The following is a 22,500-nucleotide window of genomic DNA, read 5'->3' as shown; positions in this document are numbered from 1 at the left end:
TGTGGGTATGTATTCTGTGCAGACAGACAGACAGACAGACAGACAGACAGACAGAGAGTTTGTGGGTATGTATTCTGTGCAGACAGACAGACAGACAGACAGACAGACAGACAGACAGACAGTTTGTGGGTATGTATTCTGTGCAGACAGACAGACAGACAGACAGACAGACAGACAGACAGACAGACAGACAGAGAGTTTGTGGGTATGTATTCTGTGCAGACAGACAGACAGACAGACAGACAGACAGACAGACAGACAGTTTGTGGGTATGTATTCTGTGCAGACAGACAGACAGACAGACAGACAGACAGACAGACAGAGAGTTTGTGGGTATGTATTCTGTGCAGACAGACAGACAGACAGACAGACAGACATACAGACAGACAGACAGACAGTTTGTGGGTATGTATTCTGTGCAGACAGACAGACAGACAGACAGACAGACAGACAGACAGCGTTTGTGGGTATGTATTCTGTGCAGACAGACAGACAGACAGACAGACAGACAGTTTGTGGGTATGTATTCTGTGCAGACAGACAGACAGACAGACAGACAGACAGACACAGACAGACACAGACAGACAGACAGACAGACAGACAGACAGTTTGTGGGTATGTATTCTGTGCAGACAGACAGACAGACAGACAGCGTTTGTGGGTATGTATTCTGTGCAGACAGACAAACAGACAGACAGACAGACAGACAGTTTGTGGGTATGTATTCTGTGCAGACAGACAGACAGACAGACAGACAGACAGACAGACAGACAGACAGACAGACAGACAGACACAGACAGACACAGACAGACAGACAGACAGACAGACAGACAGACAGTTTGTGGGTATGTATTCTGTGCAGACAGACAGACAGACATACAGACAGTTTGTGGGTATGTATTCTGTGCAGACAGACAGACAGACAGACAGACAGACAGACAGACAGACAGACAGCGTTTGTGGGTATGTATTCTGTGCAGACAGACAGACAGACAGACAGACAGACAGTTTGTGGGTATGTATTCTGTGCAGACAGACAGACAGACAGACAGACAGACAGACAGACAGACACAGACAGACAGACAGACAGACAGACAGACAGACAGACAGACAGACAGTTTGTGGGTATGTATTCTGTGCAGACAGACAGACAGACAGACAGACAGCGTTTGTGGGTATGTATTCTGTGCAGACAGACAAACAGACAGACAGACAGACAGACAGTTTGTGGGTATGTATTCTGTGCAGACAGACAGACAGACAGACAGACAGACAGACAGTTTGTGGGTATGTATTCTGTGCAGACAGACAGACAGACAGACAGACAGACAGACAGAGAGTTTGTGGGTATGTATTCTGTGCAGACAGACAGACAGACAGACAGACATACAGACAGACAGACATACAGACAGTTTGTGGGTATGTATTCTGTGCAGACAGACAGACAGACAGACAGACAGACAGACAGACAGACAGCGTTTGTGGGTATGTATTCTGTGCAGACAGACAGACAGACAGACAGACAGACAGTTTGTGGGTATGTATTCTGTGCAGACAGACAGACAGACAGACAGACAGAGACAGACAGACAGACAGACAGACAGACAGACAGACAGACAGACAGACAGACAGTTTGTGGGTATGTATTCTGTGCAGACAGACAGACAGACAGAGACAGACAGACAGACAGACAGACAGACAGACAGTGTTTGTGGGTATGTATTCTGTGCAGACAGACATACAGACAGACAGACAGACAGACAGACAGACAGACAGAGAGTTTGTGGGTATGTATTCTGTGCAGACAGACAGACAGACAGACAGACAGACAGACAGACAGACAGACAGTTTGTGGGTATGTATTCTGTGCAGACAGACAGACAGACAGACAGACAGACAGACAGACAGAGAGTTTGTGGGTATGTATTCTGTGCAGACAGACAGACAGACAGACAGACAGACAGACAGACAGAGAGTTTGTGGGTATGTATTCTGTGCAGACAGACAGACAGACAGACAGACAGACAGACAGACAGACAGACAGACAGACAGTTTGTGGGTATGTATTCTGTGCAGACAGACAGACAGACAGACAGACAGACAGACAGACACAGACAGACACAGACAGACAGACAGACAGACAGACAGACAGACAGTTTGTGGGTATGTATTCTGTGCAGACAGACAGACAGACAGACAGCGTTTGTGGGTATGTATTCTGTGCAGACAGACAAACAGACAGACAGACAGACAGTTTGTGGGTATGTATTCTGTGCAGACAGACAGACAGACAGACAGACAGACAGTTTGTGGGTATGTATTCTGTGCAGACAGACAGACAGACAGACAGACAGACAGACAGACAGACAGTTTGTGATTATGTATTCTGTGCAGACAGACAGACAGACAGACAGACAGACAGACAGTTTGTGGGTATGTATTCTGTGCAGACAGACAGACAGACAGACAGACAGTTTGTGGGTATGTATTCTGTGCAGACAGACAGACAGACAGACAGACAGACAGACAGACAGACAGAGAGTTTGTGGGTATGTATTCTGTGCAGACAGACAGACAGACAGACAGACAGACAGACAGACAGACAGACAGAGTTTGTGGGTATGTATTCTGTGCAGACAGACAGACAGACAGACAGACAGACAGACAGACAGACAGACAGACACAGACAGACACAGACAGACAGACAGACAGACAGTTTGTGGGTATGTATTTTGTGCAGACAGACAGACAGACAGACAGACAGACAGCGTTTGTGGGTATGTATTCTGTGCAGACAGACAAACAGACAGACAGACAGACAGTTTGTGGGTATGTATTCTGTGCAGACAGACAGACAGACAGACAGACAGACAGACAGACAGACAGACAGTTTGTGGGTATGTATTCTGTGCAGACAGACAGACAGACAGACAGACAGACAGACAGACAGACAGTTTGTGGGTATGTATTCTGTGCAGACAGACAGACAGCCAGACAGCCAGACAGACAGACAGACAGACAGAGAGTTTGTGGGTATGTATTCTGTGCAGACAGACAGACAGCCAGACAGACAGCCAGACAGACAGACAGACAGACAGACAGACAGACAGACAGACAGACAGTTTGTGGGTATGTATTCTGTGCAGACAGACAGACAGACAGACAGACAGTTTGTGGGTATGTATTCTGTGCAGACAGACAGACAGACAGACAGACAGACAGTTTGTGGGTATGTATTCTGTGCAGACAGACAGACAGACAGACAGACAGACAGTTTGTGGGTATGTATTCTGTGCAGACAGACAGACAGACAGACAGACAGACAGACAGTTTGTGGGTATGTATTCTGTGCAGACAGAGTTTGTGCTGATTCCCCATGTCATGGTCCCTCAGATCCATAGGTTGTACATTGAGATTCAGAGCCATAGGTTATATATACATACATTTCAATAGGGGACCTTTTTTTAATGGCGTACAGCCGATTCCACTATTGTTGCTCACGCTAATGATGCTCATGCTAATGTTGCTCACGCTATTGTTGTTCACGCTATTGTTGTTTGTTCATTTTAATGTTGTCCATACTAATGTTGTTCACGCTAATGTTGCTCACACTATTGTTGTTTGTTCATAATAATGTTGTTCACGCTAATGTTTGTTTATGCTGTTGTTCACGCTAATGGTGTTTACGCTATTGTTGTTTGTTCACGCTATTGTTGTTTGTTCATGCTGTTGTTCACGCTATTGTTGTTTGTTCACTCTAATGTTGCTCATGCTAATGTTGTTTGTTCATGCTAATGTTGTTCACACTAGTGTTGTTTGCTCACGCTAATGTTGTTTGTTCACGCTAATGATGATCACGCTAATGGTGTTTGTTCATGCTAATGTTGCTCACGCTATTGTTGTTCACGCTAATGTTGTTTGTCTATGCTATTGTTCACGCTAATGTTGTTCAAGCTAATGTTGTCAGCTCGCCCCCCGTCCCCCCGTCCCACCCAAACACTCAGCTCGCTCCCCGTCCCCCCGTCCCACCCAAACACTCAGCTCGCCCCCCGTCCCCCCGTCCCACCCAAACACTCAGCTTGCCCCCGTCCCCCGTCCCACCCAAACACTCAGCTCGCCCCCGTCCCCCCGTCCCACACAAACACTCAGCTCGCCCCGGTCCCCCGTCCCACCCAAACACTCAGCTCGCTCCCCGTCCCCCGTCCCACCCAAACACTCAGCTCGCCCCCCGTCCCCCCGTCCCACCCAAACACTCAGCTTGCCCCCGTCCCCCGTCCCACCCAAACACTCAGCTCGCCCCCGTCCCACCCAAACACTCAGCTCGCCCCCGTCCCCCGTCCCACCCAAACACTCAGCTCGCCCCCATTCCGACCAAACACTCAGCTCGCCCCCCGTCCCCCGTCCCCGTCCCACCCAAACACTCAGCTCGCCCCCGTTCCAACCAAACACTCAGCTCGCCCCCCGTCCCACCCAAACACTCAGCTCGCTCCCCGTCCCCCGTCCAACCCAAACACTCTGCTCGCCCCCCATCCCACCCAAACACTCAGCTCGCCCCTGTTCCACCCAAACACTCAGCTCGCCCCCGTCCCCCATCCAACCCAAACACTCCAGCCGCCCCCGTCCCCCGTCCCACCCAAACACTCAGCTCGCTCCTGTTCCACCCAAACACTCAGCTCGCCACCCGTCCCCCCGTCCCAACCAAACACTCAGCTCGCCACCCGTCCCCCCGTCCCAACCAAACACTCAGCTCGCCCCCGTCCCCCGTCCCCCGTCCCACCCAAACACTCAACTCACCACCCGTCCCCCCGTCCCACCCAAACACTCAGCTCGCTCCCCGTCCCCCCGTCCCACCCAAACACTCAGCTCGCCTCCCGTCCCCCCGTCCCCCCGTCCCACCCAAACACTCAGCTCGCCCCCGAGACAGAGAGACAGAGATCACTACTCACCTCCGTGGGTTTATAGCAGTCCATTAAGGATTCCTGTTGAGAGAGAAGGACAATACGTGTTTTATGTTCCATATCAAGAAAGTTTATTAAACTAATTGAGTGACCGGATATGTAGTACACTGTGATTCAAAACGTCAATCATCTGTTTGCTCAAGGCATCAATAGGACAGTATTGGTGAGGACAGTATAAATGGAACTTTAAATACATTCAAACATTGAGCGTTTGAATCAGGAGGTGAGGACATACAGGAGGTGAGGACATACGACAGAGACTGTTACAGGAGGTGAGGACATACAACAGAGACTGTTACAGGGACCACAGAGACCGTTACAGGGACGACAGAGACCGTTACAGGAGGTGAGGACATACGACAGAGACCGTTACAGGAGGTGAGGACAAACGACAGAGACTGTTACAGGAGGTGAGGACATACGACAGAGACCGTTACAGGAGTGAGGACAAACGACAGAGACTGTTACAGGAGGTGAGGACATACGACAGAGACTGTTACAGGAGGTGAGGACATACGACAGAGACTGTTACAGGAGGTGAGGACATACAACAGAGACTGTTACAGGAAGTGAGGACATACGACAGAGACTGTTACAGGAGGTGAGGACATACGACAGAGACTGTTACAGGGACGACAGAGACCGTTACAGGGACGACAGAGACCGTTACAGGAGGTGAGGACATACGACAGAGACCGTTACAGGGACGACAGAGACCGTTATAGGAGGTGAGGACATACGACAGAGACCGTTACAGGAGGTGATGACATACGACAGAGACCGTTACAGGAGTGAGGACATACAACAGAGACTGTTACAGGAAGTGAGGACATACGACAGAGACTGTTACAGGAGGTGAGGACATACAACAGAGACTGTTACAGGAAGTGAGGACATACGACAGAGACTGTTACAGGAGGTGAGGACATACGACAGAGACCGTTACAGGAGGTGAGGACATACGACAGAGACCGTTACAGGGACGACAGAGACCGTTACAGGAGGTGAGGACATACGACAGAGACCGTTACAGGAGGTGAGGACATACGACAGAGACTGTTACAGGAGGTGAGGACATACGACAGAGACCGTTACAGGAGGTGAGGACATACGACAGAGACTGTTACAGGGACGACAGAGACCGTTACAGGAGGTGAGGACATACGAGAGAGACTGTTACAGGAGGTGAGGACATACGACAGAGACCGTTACAGGGACGACAGAGACCGTTACAGGGACGACAGAGACTGTTACAGGAGGTGAGGACATACGACAGAGAATGTTACAGGAGGTGAGGACATACGACAGAGACTGTTACAGGAGGTGAGGACATACGACAGAGACCGTTACAGGAGGTGAGGACATACGACAGAGACCGTTACAGGGACGACAGAGACCGTTACAGGAGGTGAGGACATACGACAGAGACTGTTACAGGAGGTGAGGACATACGACAGAGACTGTTACAGGAGGTGAGGACATACGACAGAGACCATTACAGGGGGTGAGGACATACGACAGAGACCGTTACAGGAGGTGAGGACATACAACAGAGACCGTTACAGGAGGTGAGGACATACGACAGAGACCGTTACAGGAGGTGAGGACATACGACAGAGACCGTTACAGGAGGTGGGGACATACGACAGAGACTGTTACAGGAGGTGAGGACATACGACAGAGACTGTTACAGGGACAACAGAGACCGTTACAGGGACGACAGAGACCGTTACAGGAGGTGAGGACATACGACAGAGACCGTTACAGGAGGTGATGACATACGACAGAGACCGTTACAGGAGGTGAGGACATACGGCAGAGACCGTTACAGGGACGACAGAGACCATTACAGGGACGACAGAGACCGTTACAGGGACGACAGAGACCGTTACAGGAGGTGAGGACATACGACAGAGACCATTACAGGAGGTGAGGACATACGACAGAGACCGTTACAGGAGGTGAGGACATACGACAGAGACCGTTACAGGGACGACAGAGACCGTTACAGGAGGTGAGGACATACGACAGAGACCGTTACAGGAGGTGAGGACATACAACAGAGACCGTTACAGGAGGTGAGGACATACGACAGAGACCGTTACAGGGACGACAGAGACCGTTACAGGAGGTGAGGACATACGACAGAGACCGTTACAGGAGGTGATGACATACGACAGAGACCGTTACAGGAGGTGAGGACATACGGCAGAGACCGTTACAGGGACGACAGAGACCGTTACAGGAGGTGATGACATACGACAGAGACCATTACAGGAGGTGAGGACATACGACAGAGACCGTTACAGGGACGACAGAGACCGTTACAGGAGGTGAGGACATACGACAGAGACCATTACAGGAGGTGAGGACATACGACAGAGACCGTTACAGGGACGACAGAGACCGTTACAGGAGGTGAGGACATACGACAGAGACCATTACAGGAGGTGAGGACATACGACAGAGACCGTTACAGGGACGACAGAGACCGTTACAGGAGGTGAGGACATACGACAGAGACCGTTACAGGAGGTGAGGACATACGACAGAGACCGTTACAGGGACGACAGAGACCGTTACAGGAGGTGAGGACATACGACAGAGACCGTTACAGGAGGTGAGGACATACAACAGAGACCGTTACAGGAGGTGAGGACATACGACAGAGACCGTTACAGGAGGTGGGGACATACGACAGAGACCGTTACAGGAGGTGAGGACATACGACAGAGACCGTTACAGGAGGTGAGGACATACGACAGAGACCGTTACAGGAGGTGGGGACATACGACAGAGACTGTTACAGGAGGTGAGGACATACGACAGAGACTGTTACAGGGACAACAGAGACCGTTACAGGGACGACAGAGACCGTTACAGGAGGTGAGGACATACGACAGAGACCGTTACAGGAGGTGATGACATACGACAGAGACCGTTACAGGAGGTGATGACATACGACAGAGACCGTTACAGGAGGTGAGGACATACGACAGAGACCGTTACAGGGACGGCAGAGACCGTTACAGGGACGACAGAGACCGTTACAGGAGGTGAGGACATATGACAGAGACCGTTACAGGAGGTGATGACATACGACAGAGACCGTTACAGGAGGTGAGGACATACGACAGAGACCGTTACAGGGACGACAGAGACCGTTACAGGGATGACAGAGACCGTTACAGGAGGTGAGGACATACGACAGAGACCGTTACAGGAGGTGATGACATACGACAGAGACCGTTACAGGAGGTGAGGACATACGACAGAGACCGTTACAGGAGGTGAGGACATACGACAGAGACCGTTACAGGAAGTGAGGACATACGACAGAGACCGTTACAGGGACGACAGAGACCGTTACATTGGGTGAGGACATACGACAGAGACTGTTACAGGAGTGAGGACAAATGACAGAGACCGTTACAGGAGGTGAGGACATACGACAAAGACCGTTACAGGAGGTGAGGACATACGACAGAGACCGTTACAGGAGGTGAGGACATACGACAGAGACCGTTACAGGGACGACAGAGACCGTTACATCGGGTGAGGACATACGACAGAGACTGTTACAGGAGTGAGGACAAATGACAGAGACCGTTACAGGAGGTGAGGACATATGACAAAGACCGTTACAGGAGGTGAGGACATACAACAGAGACCGTTACAGGGGGTGAGGACATATGATAGAGACTGTTACAGGAGGTGAGGACATACGACAGAGACCATTACAGGGACGACGGAGACCGTTACAGGGGGTGAGGACAAACGACAGAGACCGTTACAGGAGGTGAGGACATACGACAGAGACCGTTACAGGGACGACAGAGACCGTTACAGGAGGTGAGGACATACGACAGAGACCGTTACAGGAGGTGAGGACATACGACAGAGAACGTTACAGGAGGTGAGGACATACGACAGAGACCGTTACAGGAGGTGAGGACATACGACAGAGACCGTTACAGGGACGACAGAGACCGTTACAGGAGGTGAGGACATACGACAGAGACCGTTACAGGGACGACAGAGACCGTTACAGGAGGTGAGGACATACAACAGAGACCGTTACAGGAGGTGAGGACATACGACAGAGACCGTTACAGGAGGTGAGGACATACGACAGAGACCATTACAGGAGGTGGGGACATACGACAGAGACTGTTACAGGAGGTGAGGACATACGACAGAGACTGTTACAGGAGGTGAGGACATACGACAGAGACTGTTACAGGGACGACAGAGACCGTTACAGGGACGACAGAGACCGTTACAGGAGGTGAGGACATACGACAGAGACCGTTACAGGAGGTGAGGACATACGACAGAGACTGTTACAGGGACGACGGAGACCGTTACAGGGGGTGAGGACAAACGACAGAGACCGTTACAGGAGGTGAGGGCATACGACAGAGACCGTTACAGGAGGTGAGGACATACGACAGAGACCGTTACAGGGACGACAGAGACCGTTACAGGAGGTGAGGACATACGACAGAGACCGTTACAGGAGGTGAGGACATACGACAGAGACCGTTACAGGGACGACAGAGACCGTTACAGGAGGTGAGGACATACGACAGAGACCGTTACAGGAGGTGAGGACATACGACAGAGACTGTTACAGGAGGTGAGGACATACGACAGAGACCGTTACAGGAGGTGAGGACATACGACAGAGACTGTTACAGGGACGACAGAGACCGTTACAGGGACGACAGAGACCGTTACAGGAGGTGAGGACATACGACAGAGACCGTTACAGGAGGTGATGACATACGACAGAGACCGTTACAGGAGGTGAGGACATACGACTGAGACCGTTACAGGGACGATAGAGACCGTTACAGGGACGATAGAGACCGTTACAGGAGGTGAGGACATACGACAGAGACCGTTACAGGAGGTGATGACATACGACAGAGACCGTTACAGGAGGTGAGGACATACGGCAGAGACCGTTACAGGGACGACAGAGACCATTACAGGGACGACAGAGACCGTTACAGGGACGACAGAGACCGTTACAGGAGGTGAGGACATACGACAGAGACCGTTACAGGAGGTGAGGACATACGACAGAGACCGTTACAGGTGGTGAGGACATACGACAGAGACCGTTACAGTGACGACAGAGACCGTTACAGGAGGTGAGGACATACAACAGAGACCGTTACAGGAGGTGAGGACATACGACAGAGACCGTTACAGGAGGTGAGGACATACGACAGAGACCGTTACAGGAGGTGAGGACATACAACAGAGACCGTTACAGGAGGTGAGGACATACGACAGAGACCGTTACAGGAGGTGAGGACATACGACAGAGACCGTTACAGGAGGTGGGGACATACGACAGAGACTGTTACAGGTGGTGAGGACATACGACAGAGACTGTTACAGGGACAACAGAGACCGTTACAGGGACGACAGAGACCGTTACAGGAGGTGAGGACATACGACAGAGACCGTTACAGGAGGTGAGGACATACGACAGAGACCGTTACAGGAGGTGAGGACATACGACAGAGACCGTTACAGGGACGGCAGAGACCGTTACAGGGACGACAGAGACCGTTACAGGAGGTGAGGACATATGACAGAGACCGTTACAGGAGGTGATGACATACGACAGAGACCGTTACAGGAGGTGAGGACATACGACAGAGACCGTTACAGGGACGACAGAGACCGTTACAGGAGGTGAGGACATATGACAGAGACCGTTACAGGAGGTGATGACATACGACAGAGACCGTTACAGGAGGTGAGGACATACGACAGAGACCGTTACAGGGACGACAGAGACCGTTACAGGGACGACAGAGACCGTTACAGGAGGTGAGGACATACGACAGAGACCGTTACAGGAGGTGAGGACATACGACAGAGACCGTTACAGGAGGTGAGGACATACGACAGAGACCGTTACAGGAGGTGAGGACATACGACAGAGACCGTTACAGGGACGACAGAGACCGTTACATTGGGTGAGGACATACGACAGAGACTGTTACAGGAGTGAGGACAAATGACAGAGACCGTTACAGGAGGTGAGGACATACGACAAAGACCGTTACAGGAGGTGAGGACATACGACAGAGACCGTTACAGGAGGTGAGGACATACGACAGAGACCGTTACAGGGACGACAGAGACCGTTACAGGGGTTGAGGACAAACGACAGAGACCGTTACAGGAGGTGAGGGCATATGACAGAGACCGTTACAGGAGGTGAGGACATACGACAGAGACCGTTACAGGAGGTGAGGACATACGACAGAGACCGTTACAGGGACGACGGAGACCGTTACAGGGGGTGAGGACAAACGACAGAGACCGTTACAGGAGGTGAGGGCATATGACAGAGACCGTTACAGGAGGTGAGGACATACGACAGAGACCGTTACAGGAGGTGAGGACATACGACAGAGACCGTTACAGGAGGTGAGGACATACGACAGAGACCGTTACAGGGACGACAGAGACCGTTACAGGAGGTGAGGACATACGACAGAGACCGTTACAGGGACGACAGAGACCGTTACAGGAGGTGAGGACATACGACAGAGACCGTTACAGGAGGTGAGGGCATACGACAGAGACCGTTACAGGAGGTGAGGACATACGACAGAGACCGTTACAGGAGGTGAGGACATACGACAGAGACCGTTACAGGAGGTGAGGACATACGACAGAGACCATTACAGGAGGTGGGGACATACGACAGAGACTGTTACAGGAGGTGAGGACATACGACAGAGACTGTTACAGGGACGACAGAGACCGTTACAGGGACGACAGAGACCGTTACAGGAGGTGAGGACATACGACAGAGACCGTTACAGGAGGTGGGGGACATACGACAGAGACTGTTACAGGAGGTGAGGACATACGACATAGACTGTTACAGGGACGACAGAGACCGTTACAGGGACGACAGAGACCGTTACAGGGACGACAGAGACCGTTACAGGAGGTGAGGACATACGACAGAGACCATTACAGGAGGTGGGGACATACGACAGAGACTGTTACAGGAGGTGAGGACATACGACAGAGACTGTTACAGGGACGACAGAGACCGTTACAGGGACGACAGAGACCGTTACAGGAGGTGAGGACATACGACAGAGACCGTTACAGGAGGTGGGGACATACGACAGAGACTGTTACAGGAGGTGAGGACATACGACATAGACTGTTACAGGGACGACAGAGACCGTTACAGGGACCACAGAGACTGTTACAGGGACGACGGAGACCGTTACAGGTGGTGAGGACAAACGACAGAGACCGTTACAGGAGGTGAGGACATACGACAGAGACCGTTACAGGAGGTGAGGACATACGACAGAGACCGTTACAGGGACGACAGAGACCGTTACAGGAGGTGAGGACATACGACAGAGACCGTTACAGGGACGACAGAGACCGTTATAGGAGGTGAGGACATACGACAGAGACCGTTACAGGAGGTGAGGACAAACGACAGAGACCGTTACAGGAGGTGAGGACATACGACAGAGACCGTTACAGGGACGACAGAGACCGTTACAGGAGGTGAGGACATACGACAGAGACCGTTACAGGGACGACAGAGACCGTTACAGGAGGTGAGGACATACGACAGAGACCGTTACAGGAGGTGATGACATACGACAGAGACCGTTACAGGAGGTGAGGACATACGACAGAGACCGTTACAGGAGGTGAGGACATACGACAGAGACCGTTACAGGGACGACAGAGACCGTTACAGGAGGTGATGACATACGACAGAGACCGTTACAGGGGGTGAGGACATACGACAGAGACCGTTACAGGAGGTGGGGACATACGACAGAGACCGTTACAGGAGGTGAGGACATACGACAGAGACCGTTACAGGGACGACAGAGACCGTTACAGGAGGTGAGGACATACGACAGAGACCGTTACAGGAGGTGAGGACATACGACAGAGACTGTTACAGGAGGTGAGGACATACGACAGAGACCGTTACAGGAGGTGAGGACATACGACAGAGACTGTTACAGGGACGACAGAGACCGTTACAGGGACGACAGAGACCGTTACAGGAGGTGAGGACATACGACAGAGACCGTTACAGGAGGTGATGACATACGACAGAGACCGTTACAGGAGGTGAGGACATACGACAGAGACCGTTACAGGGACGATAGAGACCGTTACAGGGACGATAAAGACCGTTACAGGAGGTGAGGACATACGACAGAGACCGTTACAGGAGGTGAGGACATACGACAGAGACTGTTACAGGGACGACGGAGACCGTTACAGGGGGTGAGGACATACAACAGAGACCGTTACAGGGGGTGAGGACATATGATAGAGACTGTTACAGGAGGTGAGGACATACGACAAAGACCGTTACAGGAGGTGAGGACATACGACAGAGACCGTTACAGGAGGTGAGGACATACGACAGAGACCGTTACAGGGACGACAGAGACCGTTACATCGGGTGAGGACATACGACAGAGACCGTTACAGGAGGTGAGGACATACGACAAAGACCGTTACAGGAGGTGAGGACATACAACAGAGACCGTTACAGGGGGTGAGGACATATGATAGAGACTGTTACAGGAGGTGAGGACATACGACAGAGACCATTACAGGGACGACGGAGACCGTTACAGGGGGTGAGGACAAACGACAGAGACCGTTACAGGAGGTGAGGGCATATGACAGAGACCGTTACAGGGACGACAGAGACCGTTACAGGAGGTGAGGACATACGACAGAGACCGTTACAGGGACGACAGAGACCGTTACAGGAGGTGAGGACATACAACAGAGACCGTTACAGGGGGTGAGGACATACGACAGAGACCGCTACAGGAGGTGAGGACATACGACAGAGACCGTTACAGGGACGACAGAGACCGTTACAGGAGGTGAGGACATACAACAGAGACCGTTACAGGGGGTGAGGACATACGACAGAGACCGTTACAGGAGGTGAGGGCATACGACAGAGACCGTTACAGGAGGTGAGGACATACGACAGAGACCGTTACAGGAGGTGAGGACATACGACAGAGACCGCTACAGGAGGTGAGGACATACGACAGAGACCGTTACAGGGACGACAGAGACCGTTACAGGAGGTGAGGACATACGACAGAGACCGTTACAGGGACGACAGAGACCGTTACAGGAGGTGAGGACATACAACAGAGACCGTTACAGGAGGTGAGGACATACGACAGAGACCGCTACAGGAGGTGAGGACATACGACAGAGACCGTTACAGGGACGACAGAGACCGTTACAGGAGGTGAGGACATACGACAGAGACCGTTACAGGGACGACAGAGACCGTTACAGGAGGTGAGGACATACAACAGAGACCGTTACAGGGGGTGAGGACATACGACAGAGACCGTTACAGGAGGTGAGGGCATACGACAGAGACCGTTACAGGAGGTGAGGACATACGACAGAGACCGTTACAGGAGGTGAGGACATACGACAGAGACCGTTACAGGAGGTGAGGACATACGACAGAGACCATTACAGGAGGTGGGGACATACGACAGAGACTGTTACAGGAGGTGAGGACATACGACAGAGACTGTTACAGGGACGACAGAGACCGTTACAGGGACGACAGAGACCGTTACAGGAGGTGAGGACATACGACAGAGACCGTTACAGGAGGTGGGGACATACGACAGAGACTGTTACAGGAGGTGAGGACATACGACATAGACTGTTACAGGGACGACAGAGACCGTTACAGGGACGACAGAGACCGTTACAGGGACGACAGAGACCGTTACAGGAGGTGAGGACATACGACAGAGACCATTACAGGAGGTGGGGACATACGACAGAGACTGTTACAGGAGGTGAGGACATACGACAGAGACTGTTACAGGGACGACAGAGACCGTTACAGGGACGACAGAGACCGTTACAGGAGGTGAGGACATACGACAGAGACCGTTACAGGAGGTGGGGACATACGACAGAGACTGTTACAGGAGGTGAGGACATACGACAGAGACTGTTACAGGGACGACAGAGACCGTTACAGGGACGACAGAGACCGTTACAGGAGGTGAGGACATACGACAGAGACCGTTACAGGAGGTGGGGACATACGACAGAGACTGTTACAGGAGGTGAGGACATACGACATAGACTGTTACAGGGACGACAGAGACCGTTACAGGGACCACAGAGACCGTTACAGGGACGACAGAGACCGTTACAGGAGGTGAGGACATACGACAGAGACCGTTACAGGAGGTGAGGACATACGACAGAGACTGTTACAGGGACGACGGAGACCGTTACAGGTGGTGAGGACAAACGACAGAGACCGTTACAGGAGGTGAGGACATACGACAGAGACCGTTACAGGGACGACAGAGACCGTTACAGGAGGTGAGGACATACGACAGAGACCGTTACAGGAGGTGAGGACATACGACAGAGACCGTTACAGGAGGTGAGGACATACGACAGAGACCGTTACAGGGACGACAGAGACCGTTACAGGAGGTGATGACATACGACAGAGACTGTTACAGGGACAACAGAGACCGTTACAGGGACGACAGAGACCGTTACAGGAGGTGAGGACATACGACAGAGACCGTTACAGGAGGTGAGGACATACGACAGAGACTGTTACAGGAGGTGAGGACATACGACAGAGACTGTTACAGGAGGTGAGGACATACGACAGAGACCGTTACAGGAGGTGAGGACATACGACAGAGACCGTTACAGGAGGTGAGGACATACGACAGAGACCGTTACAGGGACGACAGAGACCGTTACAGGAGGTGAGGACATACGACAGAGACCGTTACAGGAGGTGAGGACATACGACAGAGACCGTTACAGGGACGACAGAGACCGTTACAGGAGGTGAGGACATACGACAGAGACCGTTACAGGAGGTGAGGACATACGACAGAGACTGTTACAGGAGGTGAGGACATACGACAGAGACCGTTACAGGAGGTGAGGACATACGACAGAGACTGTTACAGGGACGACAGAGACCGTTACAGGGACGACAGAGACCGTTACAGGAGGTGAGGACATACGACAGAGACCGTTACAGGAGGTGATGACATACGACAGAGACCGTTACAGGAGGTGAGGACATACGACAGAGACCGTTACAGGGACGATAGAGACCGTTACAGGGACGATAAAGACCGTTACAGGAGGTGAGGACATACGACAGAGACCGTTACAGGAGGTGATGACATACGACAGAGACCGTTACAGGAGGTGAGGACATACGGCAGAGACCGTTACAGGGACGACAGAGACCATTACAGGGACGACAGAGACCGTTACAGGGACGACAGAGACCGTTACAGGAGGTGAGGACATACGACAGAGACCGTTACAGGAGGTGAGGACATACGACAGAGACCGTTAAAGGAGGTGAGGACATACGACAGAGACCGTTACAGGAGGTGAGGACATACGACAGAGACCGTTACAGGAGGTGAGGACATACGACAGAGACCGTTAAAGGAGGTGAGGACATACGACAGAGACCGTTACAGGAGGTGAGGACATACGACAGAGACCGTTACAGTGACGACAGAGACCGTTACAGGAGGTGAGGACATACGACAGAGACCGTTACAGGGGGTGGGGACATACGACAGAGACTGTTACAGGAGGTGAGGACATACGACAGAGACTGTTACAGGGACGACAGAGACCGTTACAGGGACGACAGAGACCGTTACAGGAGGTGAGGACATACAACAGAGACCGTTACAGGAGGTGAGGACATACGACAGAGACCGTTACAGGAGGTGGGGACATACGACAGAGACTGTTACAGGAGGTGAGGACATACGACAGAGACTGTTACAGGGACGACAGAGACCGTTACAGGAGGTGAGGACATACGACAGAGACCGTTACAGGGACGACAGAGACCGTTACAGGAGGTGAGGACATACGACAGAGACCGTTACAGGGATGACAGAGACCGTTACAGGAGGTGAGGACATACGACAGAGACCGTTACAGGAGGTGAGGACATACGACAGAGACCGTTACAGGAGGTGAGGACATACGACAGAGACCGTTACAGGAGGTGATGACATACGACAGAGACTGTTACAGGAGGTGAGGACATACGACAGAGACCGTTACAGGGATGACAGAGACCGTTACAGGAGGTGAGGACATACGACAGAGACCGTTACAGGAGGTGAGGACATACGACAGAGACCGTTACAGGAGGTGAGGACATACGACAGAGACCGTTACAGGAGGTGATGACATACGACAGAGACTGTTACAGGAGGTGAGGACATACGACAGAGACTGTTACAGGAGGTGAGGACATACGACAGAGACCGTTACAGGGATGACAGAGACCGTTACAGGAGGTGAGGACATACGACAGAGACCGTTACAGGAGGTGAGGACATACGACAGAGACCGTTACAGGAGGTGAGGACATACGACAGAGACCGTTACAGGAGGTGAGGACATACGACAGAGACTGTTACAGGAGGTGAGGACATACGACAGAGACTGTTACAGGAGGTGAGGACATACGACAGAGACCGTTACAGGGACGACAGAGACCGTTACAGGAGGTGAGGACATACGACAGAGACTGTTACAGGAGGTGAGGACATACGACAGAGACCGTTACAGGAGGTGAGGACATACGACAGAGACCGTTACAGGGATGACAGAGACCGTTACAGGAGGTGAGGACATACGACAGAGACCGTTACAGGAGGTGAGGACATACGACAGAGACCGTTACAGGGACGACAGAGACTGTTACAGGAGGTGAGGACATACGACAGAGACCGTTACAGGAGGTGAGGACATACGACAGAGACCGTTACAGGAGGTGAGGACATACGACAGAGACCGTTACAGGAGGTGAGGACATACGACAGAGACCGTTACAGGAGGTGAGGACATACGACAGAGACCGTTACAGGGACGACAGAGACCGTTACAGGAGGTAGAGGACATACGACAGAGACTGTTACAGGGACGACAGAGACCGTTACAGGAGGTGATGACATACGACAGAGACCGTTACAGGAGGTGATGACATACGACAGAGACCGTTACAGGAGGTGAGGACATACGACAGAGACTGTTACAGGAGGTGAGGACATACGACAGAGACCGTTACAGGAGGTGAGGACATACAATAGAGACCGTTACAGGGACGACAGAGACTGTATGTGTGTGTGTGTGTGTGCGTGCGTGCGTGCGTGCGTGCGTGTGTGTGTGAGACAGCATGGAGAACAAGACGGGTCAGATAGACAGAGTGTTCCACCTTCTTTAACGACAGGTCATTAAACCACATGTCAATCAAGATTAAGAGTCACACACTTTTACACATTAACATCTATTACACAGGTCTTGGGAGGTATTATGAAGCATTATGCAGTATTATGAAGCATTATGCAGTATTATGAAGCCTTATGCAGTATTATGAAGCATTATGCAGTATTATGAAGCATTATGCAGTATTATGAAGCATTATGCAGTATTATGAAGCCGTATGCAGTATTATGAAGCATTATGCAGTATTATGAAGCCTTATGCAGTATTATGAAGCCTTATACAGTATTATGAAGCATTATGCAGTATTATGAAGCATTATGCAGTATTATGAAGCATTATGCAGTATTATGAAGCCTTATGCAGTATTATGAAGCATTATGCAGTATTATGAAGCATTATGCAGTATTATGAAGCATTATGCAGTATTATGAAGCATTATGCAGTATTATGAAGCCTTATGCAGTATTATGAAGCCTTATGCAGTATTATGAAGCATTATGCAGTATTATGAAGCATTATGCAGTATTATGAAGCATTATGCAGTATTATGAAGCCTTATGCAGTATTATGAAGCATTATGCAGTATTATGAAGCATTATGCAGTATTATGAATCATTATACAGTATTATGAAGCCTTATACAGTATTATGAAGCATTATGCAGTATTATGAAGCATTATGCAGTATTATGAAGCATTATGCAGTATTATGAAGCATTATGCAGTATTATGAAGCCTTATGCAGTATTATGAAGCATTATGCAGTATTATGAAGCATTATGCAGTATTATGAAGCATTATGCAGTATTATGAAGCCTTATACAGTATTATGAAGCATTATGCAGTATTATGAAGCCTTATACAGTATTATGAAGCATTATGCAGTATTATGAAGCATTATGCAGTATTATGAAACATTATGCAGTATTATGAAGCCTTATGCAGTATTATGAAGCATTATGCAGTATTATGAAGCATTATGCAGTATTATGAAGCATTATGCAGTATTATGAAGCCTTATACAGTATTATGAAGCATTATGCAGTAATATGAAGCCTTATACAGTATTATGAAGCATTATGCAGTATTATGAAGCATTATGCAGTATTATGAAGCCTTATACAGTATTATGAAGCATTATGCAGTATTATGAAGCATTATGCAGTATTATGAAGCCTTATACAGTATTATGAAGCATTATGCAGTATTATGAAGCATTATGCAGTATTATGAAGCATTATGCAGTATTATGAAGCATTATGCAGTATTATGAAGCATTATGCAGTATTATGAAGCATTATGCAGTATTATGAAGCCTTATGCAGTATTATGAAGCATTATGCAGTATTATGAAGCCTTATACAGTATTATGAAGCATTATGCAGTATTATGAAGCCTTATGCAGTATTATGAAGCATTATGCAGTATTATGAAGCCTTATGCAGTATTATGAAGCATTATGCAGTATTATGAAGCATTATACAGTATTATGAAGCATTATGCAGTATTATGAAGCATTATGCAGTATTATGAAGCATTATGCAGTATTATGAAGCATTATGCAGTTCCTATGCAGTATTATGAAGCATTATGCAGTATTATGAAGCATTATGCAGTATTATGAAGCATTATACAGTATTATGAAGCATTATGCTGTATTATGAAGCATTATGCAGTATTATGAAGCATTATGCAGTATTATGAAGCATTATGTAGTATTATGAAGCATTATGCAGTTCCTATGCAGTATTATGAAGCATTATGCAGTATTATGAAGCATTATGCAGTATTATGAAGCATTATGCAGTTCCTATGCAGTATTATGAAGCATTATGCAGTATTATGAAGCATTATGCAGTATTATGAAGCATTATGCAGTATTATGAAGCCTTATGGAGTTTTTATGCAGTAATGTGGAGGATTATGGGTACCTGTAGTTTGACGGCTCTCTCGTCTTCGTTGTTGACTTCCAACAGGTCATCGATGTCTATCTCCACCTCTGGCATCTCCTCTTCCTGGAAAGAAACATCAAAAATCATCATCATCATCATCATCATCATCAATCATCATCACCATAAATTATCATCACCATAAATCATCATCAACAATCATCATCACCATAAATCTTCATCATCATAAATCTTCATCATCATAAATCATCATCATCATCATCATCATAAATCTTCATCATCATCATCATAAATCATCATCATCACCACAATAAATCATCATCATCACCATAAATCATCATCATAAATCTTCATCATCATCATCATCATCATCATAAATCATCATCATCATCACCATCACCATCATCCCCATTAATCATCATCATCACCATCATCATCATCACCATAAATCGTCATCATCATCATCATCACCATCATCATCACCATAAATCATCATCATCACTATAAATCATCATCACCACCATCATCATCATCACCATCATCATCATAAATCATCATCATCATCACCATAAATCATCATCACCATAAATCATCATCACCATAAATCATCATCATCACCATAAATCATCATCATCATCACCATCATCAGTGTAATATTGTCTCCATAACAGAGAAGACGTATGTTAATGTCAGTCAGTCTCTGGGCTGCGTTGGGTAATGATACTAATGGTTCCATGCTTAACCAACCAACGTCACTCTCTGTCTGACACCACTACAATGATCTAACCCGTTCTGTCTGACACCACTACAATGATCTAACCCGTTCAGTCTGACACCACTACAATGATCTAACCCGTTCTGTCTGACACCACTACAATGATCTAACCCGTTCAGTCTGACACCACTACAATGATCTAACCCGTTCAGTCCGACACCACTACAATGATCTAACCCGTTCAGTCTGACACCACTGCAATGATCTAACCCGTTCAGTCTGACACCACTACAATGATCTAACCCGTTCAGTCTGACACCACTGCAATGATCTAACCCGTTCAGTCTGACACCACTACAATGATCTAACCCGTTCAGTCTGACACCACTACAATGATCTAACCCGTTCAGTCTGACACCACTACAATGATCTGACCCGTTCAGTCTGACACCACTACAATGATCTAACCCGTTCAGTCCGACACCACTACAATGATCTAACCCGTTCCAGTCTGACACCACTACAATGATCTAACCCTTTCAGTCCGACACCACTACAATGATCTAACCCTTTCAGTCTGACACCACTACAATGATCTAACCCGTTCAGTCTGACACCACTACAATGATCTAACCCGTTCAGTCTGACACCACTACAATGATCTAACCCGTTCAGTCTGACACCACTACAATGATCTAACCCGTTCAGTCTGACACCACTACAATGATCTAACCCGTTCAGTCTGACACCACTACAATGATCTAACCCGTTCAGTCCGACACCACTACAATGATCTAACCCGTTCAGTCTGACACCACTACAATGATCTAACCCGTTCAGTCTGACACCACTACAATGATCTAACCCGTTCAGTCTGACACCACTACAATGATCTAACCCGTTCAGTCTGACACCACTACAATGATCTAACCCGTTCAGTCTGACACCACTACAATGATCTAACCCGTTCAGTCCGACACCACTACAATGATCTAACCCGTTCAGTCTGACACCACTACAATGATCTAACCCGTTCAGTCTGACACCACTACAATGATCTAACCCGTTCAGTCTGACACCACTACAATGATCTAACCCGTTCAGTCCGACACCACTACAATGATCTAACCCGTTCAGTCTGACACCACTGCAATGATCTAACCCGTTCAGTCTGACACCACTACAATGATCTAACCCGTTCAGTCTGACACCACTACAATGATCTAACCCGTTCAGTCTGACACCACTGCAATGATCTAACCCGTTCAGTCTGACACCACTACAATGATCTAACCCGTTCAGTCTGACACCACTACAATGTTCTAACCCGTTCAGTCTGACACCACTGCAATGATCTAACCCGTTCAGTCTGACACCACTACAATGATCTAACCCGTTCAGTCTGACACCACTACAATGATCTAACCCGTTCAGTCTGACACCACTACAATGATCTAACCCGTTCAGTCTGACACCACTACAATGATCTAACCCGTTCAGTCTGACACCACTACAATGATCTAACCCGTTCAGTCTGACACCACTACAATGATCTAACCCGTTCAGTCT

At 49.2% G+C, this 22,500-nt stretch overlaps 1 protein-coding gene across 1 annotated transcript in view; it reads right to left on the bottom strand.

Annotated features, from left to right (window-relative positions):
- Positions 1 to 22,500, bottom strand: part of ppp1r14c (protein phosphatase 1, regulatory (inhibitor) subunit 14C) — a 43,730-nt gene that overhangs the window by 4,466 nt on the left and 16,764 nt on the right. The window contains exons 2-3 of the mRNA XM_064990455.1: positions 20,238 to 20,321; positions 4,947 to 4,979 (exon numbers count right to left, since the gene is read on the bottom strand). Coding sequence (XP_064846527.1) covers positions 4,947 to 4,979; positions 20,238 to 20,321 — 117 coding nt within the window. The remainder of the gene's footprint in view (positions 1 to 4,946; positions 4,980 to 20,237; positions 20,322 to 22,500) is intronic.

This window comes from Oncorhynchus masou, chromosome 16 (genome assembly GCF_036934945.1).
Source record: "Oncorhynchus masou masou isolate Uvic2021 chromosome 16, UVic_Omas_1.1, whole genome shotgun sequence".
In the NCBI taxonomy this organism is placed as follows: domain Eukaryota; kingdom Metazoa; phylum Chordata; class Actinopteri; order Salmoniformes; family Salmonidae; genus Oncorhynchus; species Oncorhynchus masou.
The sequence above is the reverse complement of the archived record's forward strand: the minus strand, read 5'-3'. Positions and strand labels throughout refer to the sequence as shown.